Here is a 19,107-nt window from a genome sequence, read left to right on the forward strand (position 1 = left end):
GAAGTGTCACACAATTGATGACATAATTGGAGAGGTCATCAGACCTCTCCACAGTGTTCAGACTGATTGCTGGCGGCATCCATTTTTGCGTATCTGATTGTAGTGAACGAATCTCATTTAAAGCGTAAAATCATTAGGAGCAGTTTACAAAAATTGTTTTGCGCATGCTCCGTTTCAAAATACGACTTAACTGAAAAGTAAAATTAACATCGAAGTGAACAAATCGGTACAAAGAAAAAAACAGAAAATATCATTTATGTTACTTAGCGCTACGTGGATGTTTCATTCTGTTTTAATCTTTTAAATTGTATAAATCGATTACTGTATTGTTTACTGAAAAGCGTTTTTACTATTTCATGTTCAGATAAATAGTAACAGTGAATTTTACAGGTAAAATATCACCATGCACTATTATATGACTGGGTGAACCGTGTACCGAAATTTTGCTACAGTCTTGTCCAATCTATCATTTGGTCTTTGGAGTGGGAGGGGGGTGCAATATAAAACTGCCTAGGCTAGGGACGGCTATCGCCGAATTTTTTTTAACTAATGCGCTTTAAGGGTCATCTTTTCTAATCTACTGTGTGGTTTTTAGTGAACTATAGGACAACTACATATTGCAGCAGGACAAGTAGAAATTCTAAGCTACTCACCCTGCAGGACGAGTTGCTCCCAAAAAATTTGTCAAGCCCTGCTTTTAAGTGTGATGTTTAATTTAATGCATGTACCATAATGATTCAATACAAATCTTATACAAAAAATAAAATTAAATTTTACATGATATGTGATTATATTTGTTTTTCAGGGATTCTTATTTTATTTACATCAAATATTTAAACTGTTAAAGCAGCACGCCTCCAGATTCATGCTAATTTTCATGAAAATTTTGAAAATGTATTAAAAAGTTAAATATTGTAAAATGAACAAAGAAATTAAATTTCACACTGCACAAAGCTTTACAACCCATGTAAATTACAAAAAAAGAGGGAAAAATATGCATAAATGACCCTTACTGCGTAACACAGTAGAAATATGATAAAAAATACTGCAAAATTGGTCATAAATCGCACATAACATGGAAATTATAATTTTTATTTAGAACCTTTTTACTTTTCTTAAAATTTCAATACCTTATTTTCTAGTTTGATTTTCTTGATATTTTGGTTCATCTGGAGGCAAGCAGCTTTAAAGTACCTATATTTATTTGCAATTGGTTAAATATTGTTCCTTTACACAGTTATGTATGTTAAGCCACAATGGTATATAGATGGTATTTAAATTTTAATTTTCTTTTAGACTCTTTTTCTGAAAGTCCCTTGGAAAGTCACATATGACAGTCTTGACTGTATATCAAATATCAAAGCTCTAAGCTTGTACCTTCAGAACTGAAGATTTTTAAGTTTTAACTATGTGTACCTACTGAAAATCAATGACCCCAGGGCTATAATTTGAACAATCTTGGTAGAGGTCTATTAGACAGTGCCTTATGCATAATATCTAAGCTTTAGGCCGTGTGGGTCTTTACAAGAAGATTTTTTTAAATTGACTCTTATCATTCCTTTGGTTGCCATGGCAACCAGATTTCTGCATGGAATCAAATTCTTTGAAAAACTTAAGACGCTCTTCATCCAAGGAACAATCCTGCCAAGTTTAGTTGGACAAGTGGTTTTTCACAGGAAGATTTTTTTAAGTTCACTATATAATCTATATAACACACACACACACACAGGTGAATCGCTATATGCCATCATACTGCAGTGGCATAAAAATAGTGGTAGAGTTACGATGTGTAAGGAATATAATTACATTTTAAGTTTGAATTTGACACCTTAAGAAATAAAAACAAGAGGGCCATGATGGCCCTATATTGCTCACCTTAAGGAATAGATCTGATAAGTATTTTTCTTTTTAAAAACAAGCAACAGGTTTATAAAATTCTTTTATGTCATTTAAAGGTTAGTATCAAATGTATATTTGGCCGACAGCAACAGGAATGCAAACAAGTGTATAGAAATACCCCTTTTTTTCATTTCTTTAAAGTACAGGTTGCAAAAAAATACACTCCCTGTAGCGTGTTTACATCATGAAAATTTTAAAAATGCCATCATAATTAACAAGACGAAGTACAAATTTGGATAATACTTCAATAAAAGTGGGTCAAAGACAAAAATGGCCGGGTTGCATTTGCATACCAAATAACATGACTCATGAGGCTGTAATGTTACAAAAATTTCCTACCATTGACCATTAATGCGAACATTTAACGAAGTAGGTAAACAGGAAGTGGATAAGCGATAGACCTGAACTTGGGAGTGTGCACGTGTTAATGCAGTCACAAAACCAAATATCAAGAGGCTGTGATATGTAGTTGCTGAGAAAACTGTTACGGAAATTTCCTTCCATTTACAATTAATGCCGAAAATTAAAGTAGGTCAGCAAACGGAAAGTGGATGAGCCACATACCTGAAATCATATCAATGCTGTATACCAAATATCAAGAGGCTGTAATAAGTAGTTGCTGAGAAAATTGTTACGAAAAATTCGTACCATTGACCATTATTATGAATTTAACTAAGTCAGTAAACATGAAGTGGATGAGCGACAGACCTAAAATCGAATCCCATGGTATGGGACAATGTGTTAATGCTGTATACTAAATATCATGAGGCTCTGATAAGTAGTTGCTGAGAAAACTGTTACGAAAAATGGCCCAACCAATTCGCCTGCCTGCCCGGAATCAAGTCTCAATACATGATGGTAAACAGTCTTTTTTTTTTCATATATGTAAATTTTTTTCGAAAACCAGTATTATAGTTGTAACAGATATCCCATTAGTGTTTAAATATTAAAATATTTTTTGATAGTGTTTACTCAGAGGTATCATGTTGGGGGCAGGATCTAACCCCCAAGCATCTGTGATTTATCATATTAGAACACCCCTTTCTAAAAAAACAACAACAACAAACAGCAGGGATCTCAGGAAGGTCAGAATTTCACGTGGCAGACTGTTTAACCAAAATTTTCATGAGTCAATTCAGTTTTTTCTTGTCTTATTTTTCTACATGAACCATTTTCATGTTTCAAAAATTACTGTTTGGGAAGTCATTTCAAGAAGATTTTCAAGTTTAAATTGATAATATTGTGAGGTTAGGTAATTTTAAAATTACGTAATTTTCTTGCTTAGTTAACAATATGATAAAGATAACAAGCAATTATCATAGTATTGCAAGCAATCCATAAGTCCCCTACCGGTTAAAACCCCAGCAACATTCTGATGGGCCATTGGCCATTCAATTTTACCAGTGAATGAATGACATGAATGAACTTAAATCTTATGAGTTCTAAGTTTGTCTATATCATAGTAATGTGTTAAGTTTCCATGCCTAGTAAGGAAATTATGTTTATACAACCTTTTCATATTATTACGATGTGGGATTTTAAAGTAAATCTTATAAGGAATGAAGATGTTGGGAGTAAAAAATACCAATTTCTCGAAAAAAGATCTAAGTTCAAGGGGGACATAATTCTGGAAATAGTCTTGCTAGAGTATTTAACCTTCTCAAAAATGTTGAGTGATAATAAGAAACATATATATGAAGTTTGAAGTAGATAAATTAGGAAATAAAGAAGTTATTTAAAAAAAGACAACATTTTTTTTTCATAAAAATTCTAAGTTCAAGGGAGGTAATACTGATAATTTTTGTGCTAGAGTTGTAAACCTTGTCACATATGATGTGGTTGATGACCAGAAACTTATATTTAAAGTTTGAAGTAAACACCTGAAGAAATAAAGAACTTATAGTGAAAAAGCTGAAAAATTTAAATCAGAAAACTTGAAATTCAGGCTATTTGTAGCAACCAGAATTTTCAACATAGGAAGAAAAGAAAAAGATGTGCATAATCTCCAGACTGTCATCTACCCATATTTCAAGTTTCATAAAAAATATTTTCAGTACTTTTTGAGTTATCACTGGATCCAGTTTATGTGTTAAATTTGCCATATTTTCAGACTATTTGTTGCCATAGCAACCAGAATTTTCAACATAGGAAAAAAAAAAAGATGTGCATAATCTCCAGACTGCCATCTACCCATTTTTCAAGTTTTATAAAAATATTTCCAGTACTTTTTGAGTTATCACTGGATCCAGTTTATGTGTTAAATTTGCCATATTTTCAGACTATTTGTTGCCATAGCAACCAGAATTTTCAACATAGGAACAAAAGAAAAAGACGTGCATAATCTCCATACTGCCATCTATCCATATATCAAGTTTCATAAAAATATTTTTAGCACTTTTTGCGTTATCGCAGGATCCAGTTTTGTAGACGGATGGACCGACAGACGGACGGACAGAGGGTAAACCTAAAGTCCCCTCCGGTTAAACCGGTAGGGGACTAATTAAGTATTAATAGCACCATGGATAATTACCATAATTATTGTTCCATTTCCACTTACATTTATTGAGGTCAATAACACATGTGTACATGTATAATTTTATAAATCACAACACGGGAGGTGATATTTACATAAATACTAAATGTCATGCCTTAATACTTCACAAATAGTTAACAAAATACCTGTTTCAACGAAGCACACAGATAATTGTATTCATCTTCACTTCTTTGTTATGAAATACGAGTTTATGTTACAAAATTTCTCAATTTTCTTGTACATGGCGGACTTCCGGTTTAGTTCTATTTATAATCTCAACTCGAGGTCAGATTGATATAGATGTTTTCTGAGGCAAAGTTCAATTTTTTTAAGTTGTTGAATGGACTCATTGATATGCATTATTTAATGGTTTGAATTGTATGTTTGTTCTCAGAATGAAATACAATGTATTAGGACATAAATCGTTCATCAGTAAGACCGGTGTAGACGATGTTGAAATATATGATTTTCCCCGCAAACTGAAAGGATGTTAAAAAGTAATATCCGTAGGCTACTGTAAATTAAACTTTTATCTTAATCAACTAATTTTTGTGAAAAAAATACAACATTTTTTGTTCACTTACGTTTCTTTGTGCAATATCTTACACAATAGAATGTGCAAGTCATTGTCATGAACCGAAATATTTTACATTGTATTTCGGAAATGACACAGTCTTCCTTTCTGATGGTGTTACGAAATTAATGGAAGAATCCATTATTGAATGGGGAAATCAACTTCACTGTAGCTCTCAAATTTGTGCTAATCTGATTGACTATGTTTTGAATTAACATTCACATTCAACAAACTTTTCATCTTTCTTATGCTTTAACAGAAAAATCTTCATAACAATGTCTGTTGAGACAAATAATACAAGATACACTACCTCAATTTATCCCTACAAAGAAAGTCTATATAAAAAAAACCTTTAACCCCCAAAACAGAGGCCAATTTTCAACAACTAACCATAATTTGAATATATTTTGTAGAAACTAACAAGCTAATGCCTTGTGAGAAATATCTAAGCTCTAGCCCTTTCCATTTTGAAGTATAAGCACTTTAAAGTTTTTTCTTTTAGTTGCCATAGCAACCAGAGTTTAGCATGGAATGGCATTCTTTGAACGATCTTGATAGAGCTTCATACAAAGAGTATTCCTGCCAAGTTTCAATAATATTGGTCGAGTGGTATTATAGAAGATGTCGTTTGAATAAAATGTGGACGGACGACGGACACATTTGGTTGGCCACCCTAAAAGCTCAGCTGCACTTTGTGCAAGGTGAGCTAAAAATAGAGTAAAAATTATTCTACTGCACTAAAAATAATCAGAAAACTGGATGCGGACCCTGGGGTATGAGTAGGACAGCTGTGAATACACTTTCTTAAGTCAAGCTAACAAGAGGGCCATGATGGCCCTGAGGTAGCTCACCTGTATATAGGCCCCCGGAGCGGGGCCAGTTTAAACCCCAGGGCTTTACTTTGAGCAAACTTGGAAGACACCCATTAGAAGATATTTCATGATGTGAAGTTTTTACTACACACATATAATGAAAAACAAGAGGGCCATGATGGCCCAAAGTCGCTCACCTGTATATAGGCCCCTGTAGCGGGGCCAGTTTAAACCCCAGGGCTTTTATTTGAACAAATTTGGTTGTATATGTATGCATGTATATATATATATATATATATATATATTTATATATATATATATATATATATATATATATATATATATATATATATATATATATATATATATATATATATCATAATATGTATATATATATATATATATATATATATATATATATATATATATATAATATATATATATATATATATATGTATATATATATGTATATATATATATCTATATATATATATATATATATATATATATATATATACCTTTATATATATATATATATATATATATATATATATATATATATATATATATTTATAATTATATATATATATATATAAATATTAAATATATATGTGTATATATATAATATATATATATATATCATAATATGTTTATATATATGTATATATATATATATGTATATATATATATATATATATATATATATATATATATATTTATATATATTTATATATATATATATATATATATATAAATATTAAATATATATGTGTATATATATAATATGTATATATCTAAAAAAAAAAAAGTCAAGCTAATGAATGACCCCCGGGGCGGGGCCAATTTTGACCCCCAGGGCTTTTATTTGAACAAACTTGGTAGACACCCATGAGAACATGTTTCATGCTAAATATCTTAGCTCTAGCTCTTTGAGTTCTTTAAAAGAAGATTTTTTAAGTTTTTACTATATGCACATAGGGAAAATCAATGACCCCCGGGGGCGGGGCCAATTTTGACCCTAGGGCTTTTATTTGAACAAACTTTGTAGACACTCATTAGAAGATGTTTCATGCTAAATATCTTAGCTCTAGCTCTTTGGGTTCTTTAAAAGAAGAATTTTTAAGTTTTAACTATATGCATATAGGGAAAATCAAAGACACCCTGGGGCGGGGCCAATTTTGACCCTAGGGCTTTTATTTGAACAAACTTGGTAGACACTCACTAGAAGATGTTCCATGCTTTATATCTAAACACTAGCTATCTGGGTTTTTTCAAAGAAGATTTTTAAGTTTTTGCTATACAAAGTCATATAAGGAAAATCAATGACCCCCGGGGCGGGGCCAATTTTGACCCTAGGGCTTTGATTTGAACAAACTTTGTAGACACTCACTAGAAGATGTTTCATGCTAAATAGCTAAACTCCAGCTATTTGGGTTTTTTTAAAGAAGATTTTTTAAGTTTTTGCTATACACATATAAGGAAAATCAATGACCCCCGGGGCGGAGCCAATTTTGACCCCAGGGCTTTTATTTGAACAAACTTGGTAGACACCCATTAGAACATGTTTCATGCTAAATATCTTAGCTCTAGCTCTTTGAGTTCTTTAAAAGAAGATTTTTTAAGTTTTTACTATATGCATATAGGGAAAATCAATGACCCCCTGGGGCGGGGCCAATTTTGACCCTAGGGCTTTGATTTGAACAAACTTGGTAGGCACTCATTAGAAGATGTTTCATGCCAAATATCTAAGCTCTAGCTCTTACGGTTTTTTAGAAGAAGATTTTTTAAGTTTTTCTTAATGGTTGCCATGGCAACCAGAGTTTTTAATGGAATTTAAATTTTTGAACAACTTTGAAAGGGGTCCACCTAAGGATCATTTCTGTAAAGTTTGGTTGCAATTGGCCATGTAGTTTAGGAGGAGATGTTGTTTGAAAAGTTTGACGCCATTTTTTGAAGGACGCACGACGCACGACGCACGACGCACGACGGACGCAGAGTGATGACAAAAGCTCACCTTTGAGCACTTCGTGCTCAGGTGAGCTAACAAGCAAATTCGTTGAATTTATATCCCCCGCAGAGTACTGGTTATTATTAACACAACAACTGAAGACATAAGGCTTTATTTATATATTAATCATGGCATAAACAGTAATATTCTTTGAACTTGATAAATATTCAGGGCAATAACAGAGCCATAACTTTGTGTTAAATAGTAAAATCTGGAAATGCCAATGAGATGTATGCATACTACATAACTAATCAAGGGCCATAAATCTGAGTTATAAGTATCTGACTGGAACAAGGCGACTATATGCACATCTCCTCTTAGTATCCCATAAAGTTTCATTGAATTCCAGCCAGTAGTAGCAGAAAAGTAGCGAGGAAACAAATATTTTTCTATATGGACACTGCATAACTAATCAAGGGCCATAACTCTGAGTTAAAGTGTCTGACCGGAACAAGCCGACGATATGCGCATCTCCTCTTGATATTGATGATTCCCATAAAGTTTTGTTGAATTCCAGCCAGTAGTTGCAGAGAACTACTCCGGAAACGAAATTCGGACGGACGGACAGAAGGACGGACGGACAACGCCAAAACTATATCCCCCTCCCGATTCCATCGGCGGGGGATAACAATGACCTCCCCCCCAGGGCCAATTTTAACCTAAGGGCTTTTATTTGAACAAACTTGGTAGACACCCATAAGAAGATGTTTCATGCTAAACATCTTAGCTCTAGCTCAATGGGGTTTTTAAAAGAAGATTTTTTAAGTTTTTACTATACACATATAGTTAAAAACAATGACACCCCTGGGGCAGGGCCAGTTTTGACCCTAGGGCTTTTATTTGAACACACTTTGTAGACACTCACTAGAAGATGTTTCATGCTTAATATCTAAACTCTAGCTATTTGGATTTTTTCAAAGCAGATTTTTAAGTTTTTGCCATACACATATAAGGAAAATCAATGACCCCCGGGGCAGGGCAAATTTTGACACCAGGGCTTTTATTTGAACAAACATGGTAGACACTCATTAGAACATGTTTCATGCTAAATATCTTAGCTCTAGCTCTTTGAGTTCTTTAAAAGAAGACTTTTAAGTTTTTACTATATGCATTTAGGGAAAATCAATGACCCCTTGGGGCGGGGCCAATTTTGACCCCAGGGATTTTATTTGAACAAACTTGGTAGACACTCATTAGAAGATGTTTCATGCTAAATATCTTAGCTCTAGCTCTTTTGGTTCTTTAAAAGAAGACTTTTTAAGTTTTTACTATATGCATATAGGGAAAATCAATGACCCCCTGGGGCAGGGCCAATTTTGACCCCAGGGCTTTTATTTGAACAAACTTGGTAGACACTCACTGGAAGATGTTTCATGCCAAATATCTAAGCTCTAGCTCTTTGGGTTTTTTAAAAGAAGATATTTAAAGTTTTTTCTTTCGGTTGCCATGGCAACCAGAGTTCTGCATGGAATTAAATTCTTTGAACACTTTTTAAAGGTGACCACCAAAGGAACATTCCTGTGAAGTTTGGATGAAATTGGCTTAGTGGTTTATGAGGAGATGTCATTTAAAGTAAAAGATAACGGCCGGACGCCTGACGAAAAGCGATCACAAAAGCTCACCCTGTCACTTTGTGACAGGTGAGCTAAAAATGTTAACAACATATGTCTGATATTGGGGTATCACAACAGCTTACCTTGAACATGTTTTGCTCTGGTGAGCTAAAAATATAGGAGCATGTAAATAACATTTACCTTTAAATGTTCTTGGCACACCTTCCTGTCTACAAGCTATGTACATACAAGCTGAACATACAGCATCATTACTGCGACCCTTCAGTGATTTTGTGTCATTGACTTGTTTAAACAATGTGTTTGCTTTATCCTATACATAAACAGTGTTCACAGATTAATAATGTACATAAAGAACATTTTTCATAGATTATCACAAGTTACCACAGTTTAATTTTCATCGCAAAGAGAAGTCAGTCAATATAACTACCAATCATTGTATTTCTTTTTAACAAATACATGTATTTGAGTCGACAAGACAATAATAATTCTGATTACATTTGTATATACCTATAAATTTTCTCCCTAAAATACACGCACATCTTGAAGCCCAAATACGCTTCAACGGATAGAAATTTCTGTATAATGTTAGTGACAAATACGGTACCATATATGGAAGTGCCGGACTATTTTTGACACTGGTTCCGATCTCAGGTTTGTATAACGTTGCATTTGGAAACGGGAACCAAAATTATTAAAGGCGCTGGTTTTGCAATTACGTATTCATTTGTCAGTCATGCATTTATTTCTTGACAATTACATTTCATTTTCTGAATAAAACAAACAAGAGGGCCATGATGGCCCTAGATCGCTCACCTGAATTATCAAACTCATCCAAACAATTACCTAGACAAGCATTCTGACCAAGTCTCATGACAGGTTAGTCAAAAATGTGACCACTACAGTGTTAACAAGGATTATCCATATTTGAGCAGTGCGACCTAGTTTTTTACCCAGGTGACACATATTCAAACTTGACCTAGAAATCATCAAAAAAAACTTTCAGACCAATTTCCAGGATACTTGGATCAAAACAGTAGCAACTAGAGTGTTAACAAGATTTTTCTATTTTTAGCTCCGGTGACCTAGTTTCACATGCGATTTCGAACTCATCCAAGCAATTACCTAGACAAACATCCTGACCAAGTTTGATGATAATTGAGTCGAAAATGTGACCACTAGAATGTTAACAAGGTTTTTCCATATTTGGGCGGTGTGACCTAGTTTTTCATCCAAGATGACCCATGTTCGATCTTGACTTAGAAATCATCAAAACAAACTTTCAGACCAATTAACAGAATATTTGGATCACAACAGTAGCCACTAGAGTGTTAACAAGATTTTTTCTATTTTTAGCTCCTGTGACCTAGTTTTTCATCCGAAATGTCCCATGTTCGATTTATTCCCAGCAATGACCTAGACAAGTTTCCTGACCAAGTTTGATGACAATTGAGTCAAAATTGTGACCACTAGAGTGTTAACAAGGTTTTTCTATTTTTAGCTCCTGTGACCTAGTTTTTCATCCGAGATGACCCATGTTCGAACTCATCCGAGCTATCACCTAGACAAGCATCTTGATCAAGTTTGATGATGATTGATGCAAAAATGTGACCGCTAAAGTGTTAACAAGGTTTTTCTATTTTTAGCTCTGGTGACCTACTTTTTCATCCGAGATGACCCATGTTCGAACTCATCCAAGCTATCAACTAGATAAGCATCCTGACCAAGTTTGATGATGATTAATGCAAAAATGTGACCACTAGAGTGTTCACAAGGTTTTTCTATTTATAGCTCCGGTGACCTAGTTTTTCATCCGAGATGACCCATATTTGAACTCATCCGAGCTATTATCTAAACAAGCATCCTGACAAAGTTTGATGATGATTGGGTCAAAAATGTGACCACTAGAGTGTTCACAAGGTTTTTCTATTTTTAGCTCCTGTGACCTAGTTTTTCATCAGAGATGACCCATGTTCGAACTCATCCAAGCAATTGACTAGACAAGCATTCTGACCAAGTTTGATGATGATTGGTTCAAAAATGTGACCACTAGAGTGTTCACAAGGTTTTTCTATTTATAGCTCCTGTGACCTACTTTTTCATCCGAGATGACCCATGTTCGAACTCATCCAAGCTATCACCTAGACAAGCATCCTGACCAAGTTTGATGATGATTGGGTCAAAAATGTGACCTCTAGAGTGTTCACAAGGTTTTTCTATTTTTAGCTCTTGTGACCTAGTTTTTCATCCGAGATGACCCATGTTCGAACTCATCCGAGCTTTCAACTAGATAAGCATCCTGACCAAGTTTGATGATGATTGAGGCAAAAATGCGACCGCTAGAGTGTTCACAAGTAATTGTGGACGGCCGGACGGACGACGGACGACGGACATTCACCGATCCTAAAAGCTCACCCTGAGCAAGCTCAGGTGAGCTAAAAAGGTATATAATAAAAGGAAAATTATGTTGTAGTAGCTTTCTGAGGCTATGTATTTTTCTACTCGCAACGTTGGAAAATTGATATCTCGCTCGACCTTCGTTCTCGCAAGATATCAATTTTCCACCGCTGCTCGTAGCAAAATACAAAGCCTCAGAAAGCTTCTACAACATAATATTCCATATATATACACTCTACATATCAACTAAAACTGGACTAATTTGATATAGAGTCAAACATGTATTAAGCAACCACGTAACGGAAACACCAAACATGATTGCATAATGCAATGGTCTCTGAAGACAAAGCATGAGAAAAAGTCAAAAATCTTTATATCTTTCCTTATCGTCACGCCCCCGCATGCAGCCAAAATTTCAGATGTTATAATATTTAGTTCCAAATTTGTTTGCACAAATTATTTTTTTCATTTTAAGTTCAAAGCCTTCAATGTTAACACAAACCATTTTTATACAAAGTTCAAGGCACTGAAACTATTCAGTGTTAACCTTTTGTAAATTGCATATTGCATATTTGTAGCCAAAATAATGGCTACATACATTTCCACAAAAGTATGAGTGCTGAAACTGAAAATTCAAAATTTTCCAACATTCAAGAAAGATAACTTTGTCCAAAATCATTGAACCACGACCAAATTTAAACTTGAACTGCTTATTCCTAAGATGTATCTATATGTCAAATTTGAGTTGAATGTGTACAACCATTGGAGAGATAATGAACGGAAACTTAAAATTTCTGATTTTTTTTCAAAGTTCAAGAGGGATAACTCTGTCAATTATCATCAAACCATGACCAAATTCAAAACTGACCAATGCATTCTTATGACATATTCATATCTTGAATTTGAGTTGAATATGTACAACTGTTGGGAAGATAATGAATGGGAACTGAAAATTTCCTTTTTATTTCAAAGTTAAAGGGGTATAACTCTGCCAAAAATCATCATACTATGACCAAATTTGAACTTGACCTGCGCATTTCTTTGACATATCCATATGTCAAGTTTGAATTGAATGTGTAATACCCTAGAGGAGGTAATGAACAGAAACTGAAAATTTCATATTATTTTCAAAGTGAAAGGGATATAACTCTGCCAAAAATCATTGAACCATGGCCAAATTTGAACTTGACCTGCACATTCTTTTGATGTATCCATATGTCAAGTTTGAGCTGAATGTGTAATACCGTTGGGGAGATAAGGAACGGAAACTGAAAATTTCATATTATTTTCAAAGTAAAAGGGGCATAACTCTGCCAAAAATCATTGAACTATGACCAAATTCAAACTTGACCTGTATTTTCTCATGACATATCTATATGTCAAGTTTGAGCTGAATGTGTAATACCGTTTGGGAGATAATACACAAAACTGAAAATTTCATATTATTTTCAAAGTAAAAGGGGCATAACTCTGCCAAAATTCATTGAAAGATGACCAAATTCAAACTTGACCTGTATTTTCTCATGACATATCCATATGTCAAATTTGATTTGAATGTGTGCAACAGTCGCTGGTCACGTTGAGCAAAATTTGCTTAATACATTGAAGATATAGATAGAGAAACAAGATATGTTTGTAAAACATGTATGCCCCCTATAGGCAGCCAAATAGTCATGTGATCAGGTTATTATGCATGACTTCTGACCTTGAGAACAAAAAATTAATAAGGTTTATCTACTGGTCATGACTAGTCACAAGGTAATAATTATTGTGACCGCATAGGTTGTGTGCAGCAATTGAAGTTATTACAAATCTTACAAAATAATATGTGCATAAATTTTATGAATCATGTAGGCCTCATTAATGATAGCCAAGTTGTTATATTACATAAGACCTTCAAATGAGTATACCAAAAGCATTTTTAGTTAAATATAAAAATATCAACCAAGGCAACTTGAGTTGTTGATTTATTGGTCAGAAGCCGTCTTTAAGTACGAGGTCAAAATGACACTGACCCCTTGACCCCAAAATCAATAGGGGTCATCTACTGGCCAAGACCAATGCACCTACAAAGTTTGAGGGCCAACAGCTATGGGCTTGTCAAGTTATTGATCGGAAACCGTTTTCACCTACAAGGTTAATATGACCTTGACCTTTGACTCCTAAGAGTCCTTTAGGTATTGAGTGGAAACCGTTTTTAAATTCAAGTCAAAGTGACCTTACCTTTAAACCCTTGACCCCAAAATCAATAGGGGTCATCTACTGGTCATGACCAATCACCATACCAAGTTTGAAGTTCCTAGGCCTAAGCGTTCTTTAGTTATTGCTCGGAAACCGTTTTCACTTACAAGGTCAATGTAACCTTGACCATTGACCCCTTGACCTTAAAATCAATAGGGGTCATCTACTGGTCATGACCAATCACCATAACGAGTTCCCAGGCCTAAGGGTTCTTTAGTTATCACTTGGAAACCATTTGGTCTATGGACCGACAGACAGACAAATGCAAAGCAATATGATTGGGGTAATTTACAGTGGTCGCATATAAGACAAAAGTCGCTTAATACACATGGTCACATGGGCAAATTAGACTGTTTTAACAATCATTTCAACCTATTCTTTGTTATATGTGAGATTTTTCTCTTTTTAAGTTTACAATGCTGAGACTTGTTTAAATTCTTTTCTCTATCTGGTAATATTTCTAAATGTATGTTTTCATTTACAGACTTTGATGAATATTTTAGTAGAATATGTACAGGAAATAACTATTAAATTTAGACCTACTGCAACCATTCGAGGAAGATTTAACCTTTCAGCCATATCACCAATCTCTCTGAATGCATTTGATAATGCTCTGTCAGCACTGTTCATCTAAAAATAGTAACATAATTATTATTATTTCTTTAAATATTAAATTTCAAAGTGACAACAGCCACCTCCTAGAGATGGTCACATTCAACTTTTTCTAATTTCTAAAGTCAAACACATCTGAGGAAGAATATTGTAGTTAAGAATCCACCAAGAAAACATAATTTTATTGTACAAAATATAACTCAAATTCACTGGTTAAGATCACATTAGAAGAAACATCACGTATAATGTCATAAGTGTTCTTTTGTTCAAGTATGAATCAAATCCATATCTAATTTAAGTTAATTAAGGTAAATAACAAAGTTATTACAATTTTTTATAATTTGGCCGCGATGATCAAGATCAATTTAAAGTTCAAGATCATAATTCAGCATGTTGGTTTTGTCATATGTGTACTTTTGTTCAAGTATAAATCAAATCTGTAAATTTTCATATAGAGAATCTGCATTTGCAAGAATACAAAATTTTCTTATTTTGGTAATACACAGACTTGATTAATAATTCTGTATTTTATTATATACAGACTTTGTACAACAGAGTTTGTGTATATTTTGAGTGTACATATCTCTGTATATTAGTCATATAAAGATTTGCTTAAAACATGGTCATGTTTTAAATTTCCCAAATTTTTACCCTTATATTAATGATACCTGTATATGGAATTCCTTATACTTACGTATATCCATATATTTTTTGCAGTGCTTGTTCATTTATAAATAGTAAACAGAATTGCAATGTATTAAAGACTAAATGAATAAGCCATATAATGAATCTTTTACCTTTTCAGCACATGTAATAATCAACCAAGAGTGGTCTATCATATGCATTAGCATTATATGTAGCTATGATGCTCTGAGAAAAATTGTACTTACAGTACGTCTGTTTCTATACATAGGTTTGCCAAACTCATCCATTTGGGTACTTTTGGGATCTATGGCAATTCCAGTTGACAAATCTCCACCTTCCAACAATGGATTCTAAAATTGGCACACAGATTGTTTATTCATCATTAACATTAAATAGTATATACATTGTACTGATTCAACTAGAGCTATCACTAAAGGTGATTAATACCCCCAACAGCAACTCTGAAAAATAAGTGGTCTGAAAGAAAATTTGAACTAGAGTTACTCAACCTAGATTAAACTAGACCTGCCATTGTTATGGCGTGAATACCATATACCACTGGTCAGAATCAACAGTGGTCATTTAGAACTCAAGGACAACCTCTCTGCCAAATCTGTAGTTAGTACGCCAGTGCATTGCTAGTTATATATTCTACATGTTTTTAGAGGTAAAGATCAAAGTGACCTTTACCTTTGACCTACTGACCTGAAAAATGAAACTGCTACTGCATGACTTGAATACCCCTCCCCCTATTCATGCAGCTTTTCCTGGGGGGGTTTTATGATGAATATATAAACATAATTATATACTTCAAATGTGAAAAAGTCAAAATCATTACACAGTGGACAAGCATTCTTAAGCATTTGAGCAGACAAGCTTATTGTAGTAAAAGCCCCTGTGACCTTGACATTTGACACAGTCACCTAAAAATCAAAAGACAATCTTTTTGAAGTCAAGGCCCTTGTGACCTTGACATTTGACACAGTCACCTAAAAATCAAAAGACAATCTTTTTGAAGTCAAGGCCCTTGTGACCTTTACCTTTGACCAAGTAACCTTAAATCAATAGGGGTCTTCTAATGGTGATGACTAACCTCCATGCCAAATATGAAGACTGTGGGTCAAAGGAATCTTAAGCTATTGGGCAGACAAGCTTTTTGAAGTCTAGGTCCCTGTGACCTTGACTTTTGACCTGGTTACCTGAAAATCAATAGGGGTCATCTACTTATCATGACCAATCTCAAAACTAAATATGATGACTGTGGGTCAAAGGAACCTTAAGTTATAGGGTGGACAAGGAAAAACTGACCGACGGCCAGATGAACAAGTTGATTCCAGTATACCCCCGTTACAACTTTGTTGTGCGGGGATATAATGAAGTATCAATTGTGTACAAAGAATTATTTCAATTAATTGCAATCCCAACCAGGATCTTCATATAAACTTGCTATAAACCAAGTTTCATTACAATATCTCATTCCCTTAAAATTATTATCCAGAAACCATTTGTTATATTTAGTAATGGTGACCTTGACCCCAGGGGGTCCAAATTGCAATACTCACCAGCATTTCCACATAAGGTTGCTAAATACCAAGTTTGATAACAATACCTGATTCCTAATTATTGTCCGGACACCATTCTTCTACTGTATTCCTAGAAATGTTCGCGAATTCAATATTTCCCTTTTTTCACAACGTCGGCATTTTCGCGGAGACAAACTTTCGAGGATTGTAGTATGCGCAAATTCTGCAAATATTTAGTCGCTACGGCACAAATTACAGTTTTTAGAGGCTACGTTTTCGATGCATGACCTTGCTTTTGGGTTCTTTTATTTTTTTTATTTTTTTAACAAGTCTCGCCTAAAGCGCTACATTACTCGATACCTTTTCATTTATTAACTAGTCGAACACGGACGGTTGTTCCGTAAACACTTTTTACTTAATTCCTGACCTTTTTCACTGTGTGATTAAGTAAGAATAAGTAAGAGCAATTAGTTTTTTTTATTTCTCATTTGAATCATAACTGACTTTTTCTTCAAAATGTTGATACATAATTAATTACACTGTACAGCGCTTTCATTATAACAACATAACAGCTGTTTATCAATGTAGCACTTGATCGCTATGTAAGTAAATTATAAAAATATTCTACAGGTTTACGTTTTTATTTGGTTAAAGCTAGAAATGTTCGCAGGTTTGTTATAAGTACCATATTCGAGGCTATTAAGATTTGCGGAATCATGCCTACCGCGAAAAGCGCTAACTTAAAACGCACGAAAACTTTTCTAGGAATACAGTATTTCTGGTAACAGTGAAATTGACATTGACCCAAGGGGGTCCAAAAAAAACAAGAGCTGTCGGTAGGACAGCAATGCTCGACTATTCTTAGTGCTTGATAGTAAAAAAAAATGCTTGATACAGTTACCTCCTCCTGTTTACAGGTTGGGGTCATGATGGTGAACAAGTGTGCAAAGTTTCAAAGCCATATGTCATTGGACTTTGAAAATATTTGAACTATTACAAAATTTTAACGTAAATTCTTAGTCGAAAAAGGGGCATGATTTTGTCAAAATGCTTGGTACAGTTACCTCCTCCTGTCTACAGGTTGGGGTCATGATGATGAACAAGTGTGCAAAGTTTCAAAGCCATATGTCAATGGACTTTGAAAATATTTGAACTATTACAAAAACTTTAACGTAAATTCTAAGTCGAAAAAGGGGCATGATTTTGTCAAAATGCTTGATAGAGTTACCTCCTCCTGTCTACAGGTTGGGGTCATGATGGTGAACAAGTGTGCAAAGTTTCAAAGCCATATGTCAATGGACTTTGAAAATATTTGAACTATTACAAAAACTTGAACGTAAATTCTAAGTCGAAAAAGGGGCATAATTCTGTCAAAATGCTTGATAGAGTTACCTCCTCCTGTCTACAGGTTGGGGTCATGATGGTGAACAAGTGTGCAAAGTTTCAAAGCCATATGTCAATGGACTTTGAAAATATTTGAACTATTACAAAAACTTTAACATAAGTGGTTACGCCGACGCAGACGCCGATGCGGACACTGACGCCGACGCTCGGGTGACTACAATAGCTCTACTTATTCTTATCGAATAGTCGAGCTAAAAACCAACCGTTGTTTTCACATAATTGGTTGCTATATACCAAGTTTGATTACAATAAGTCATTCCAAACTCTAGTTATCATCCTGAAACCATGATGTGGACCGAACAATGGACCGATTGACCGTTCGACCGACAAGCTGACTCCTACATAACCCCCCATACTTCCGTTTGTGGGGATATAATGGTATAATAAACAAAAAAGAATGTTATGAACATTTAAGCCCCTCCCATTAAACCAGCTGTTATTGAACAACTGTGATATTAGTTTTACTTATATTTATCTTTGCAATAAAATGTAATTTATAATAAATTACATTAATTTTATATTTAATAAAAAATCCATATACTTAAACCAACAATTCTATTTTTATCTACATTAACAATAATATGTAAATATAATAAGTTGTAATATATTTATAATTTTAAATTAAGTTTACATTAATTGTAATAAATGAAATATTACAAGAATTATGTATCATTTATAAAACGTAAATAAATTACAAATATATTATAATAGCATTTGTAACTTTTTTCTTGGACCAACGTTTAATAACTTATCAAGTCACATCATGAAAACCTCAAAAAAATTGCTTGTGTCTTAATATTGTTATAAAGAAAGTGACTTTTCCTAAAAAAAATGGAAAAATTCAACTCTTTGTGTCGCTAAAAGAGTGTTTCACAAGGTTTTAACTAT

General features: G+C 33.9%; 1 protein-coding gene across 1 annotated transcript in view; it reads right to left on the minus strand.

Moving 5' to 3' along the window:
- LOC132751954 (transcription initiation factor IIB-like) overlaps positions 1-19,107 on the minus strand; it is an 85,782-nt gene that overhangs the window by 40,347 nt on the left and 26,328 nt on the right. Inside the window, exons 4-6 of the mRNA XM_060742173.1 lie at positions 15,538-15,642; positions 14,579-14,665; positions 9,581-9,710 (exon numbers count right to left, since the gene is read on the minus strand). Of these exons, the coding sequence (XP_060598156.1) occupies positions 9,581-9,710; positions 14,579-14,665; positions 15,538-15,642 (322 nt within the window). The remainder of the gene's footprint in view (positions 1-9,580; positions 9,711-14,578; positions 14,666-15,537; positions 15,643-19,107) is intronic.

Source organism: Ruditapes philippinarum, unplaced genomic scaffold (genome assembly GCF_026571515.1).
Source record: "Ruditapes philippinarum isolate M1 unplaced genomic scaffold, ASM2657151v2 ctg1888_1_1_1_1, whole genome shotgun sequence".
Taxonomy (NCBI): Eukaryota; Metazoa; Mollusca; class Bivalvia; order Venerida; family Veneridae; genus Ruditapes; species Ruditapes philippinarum.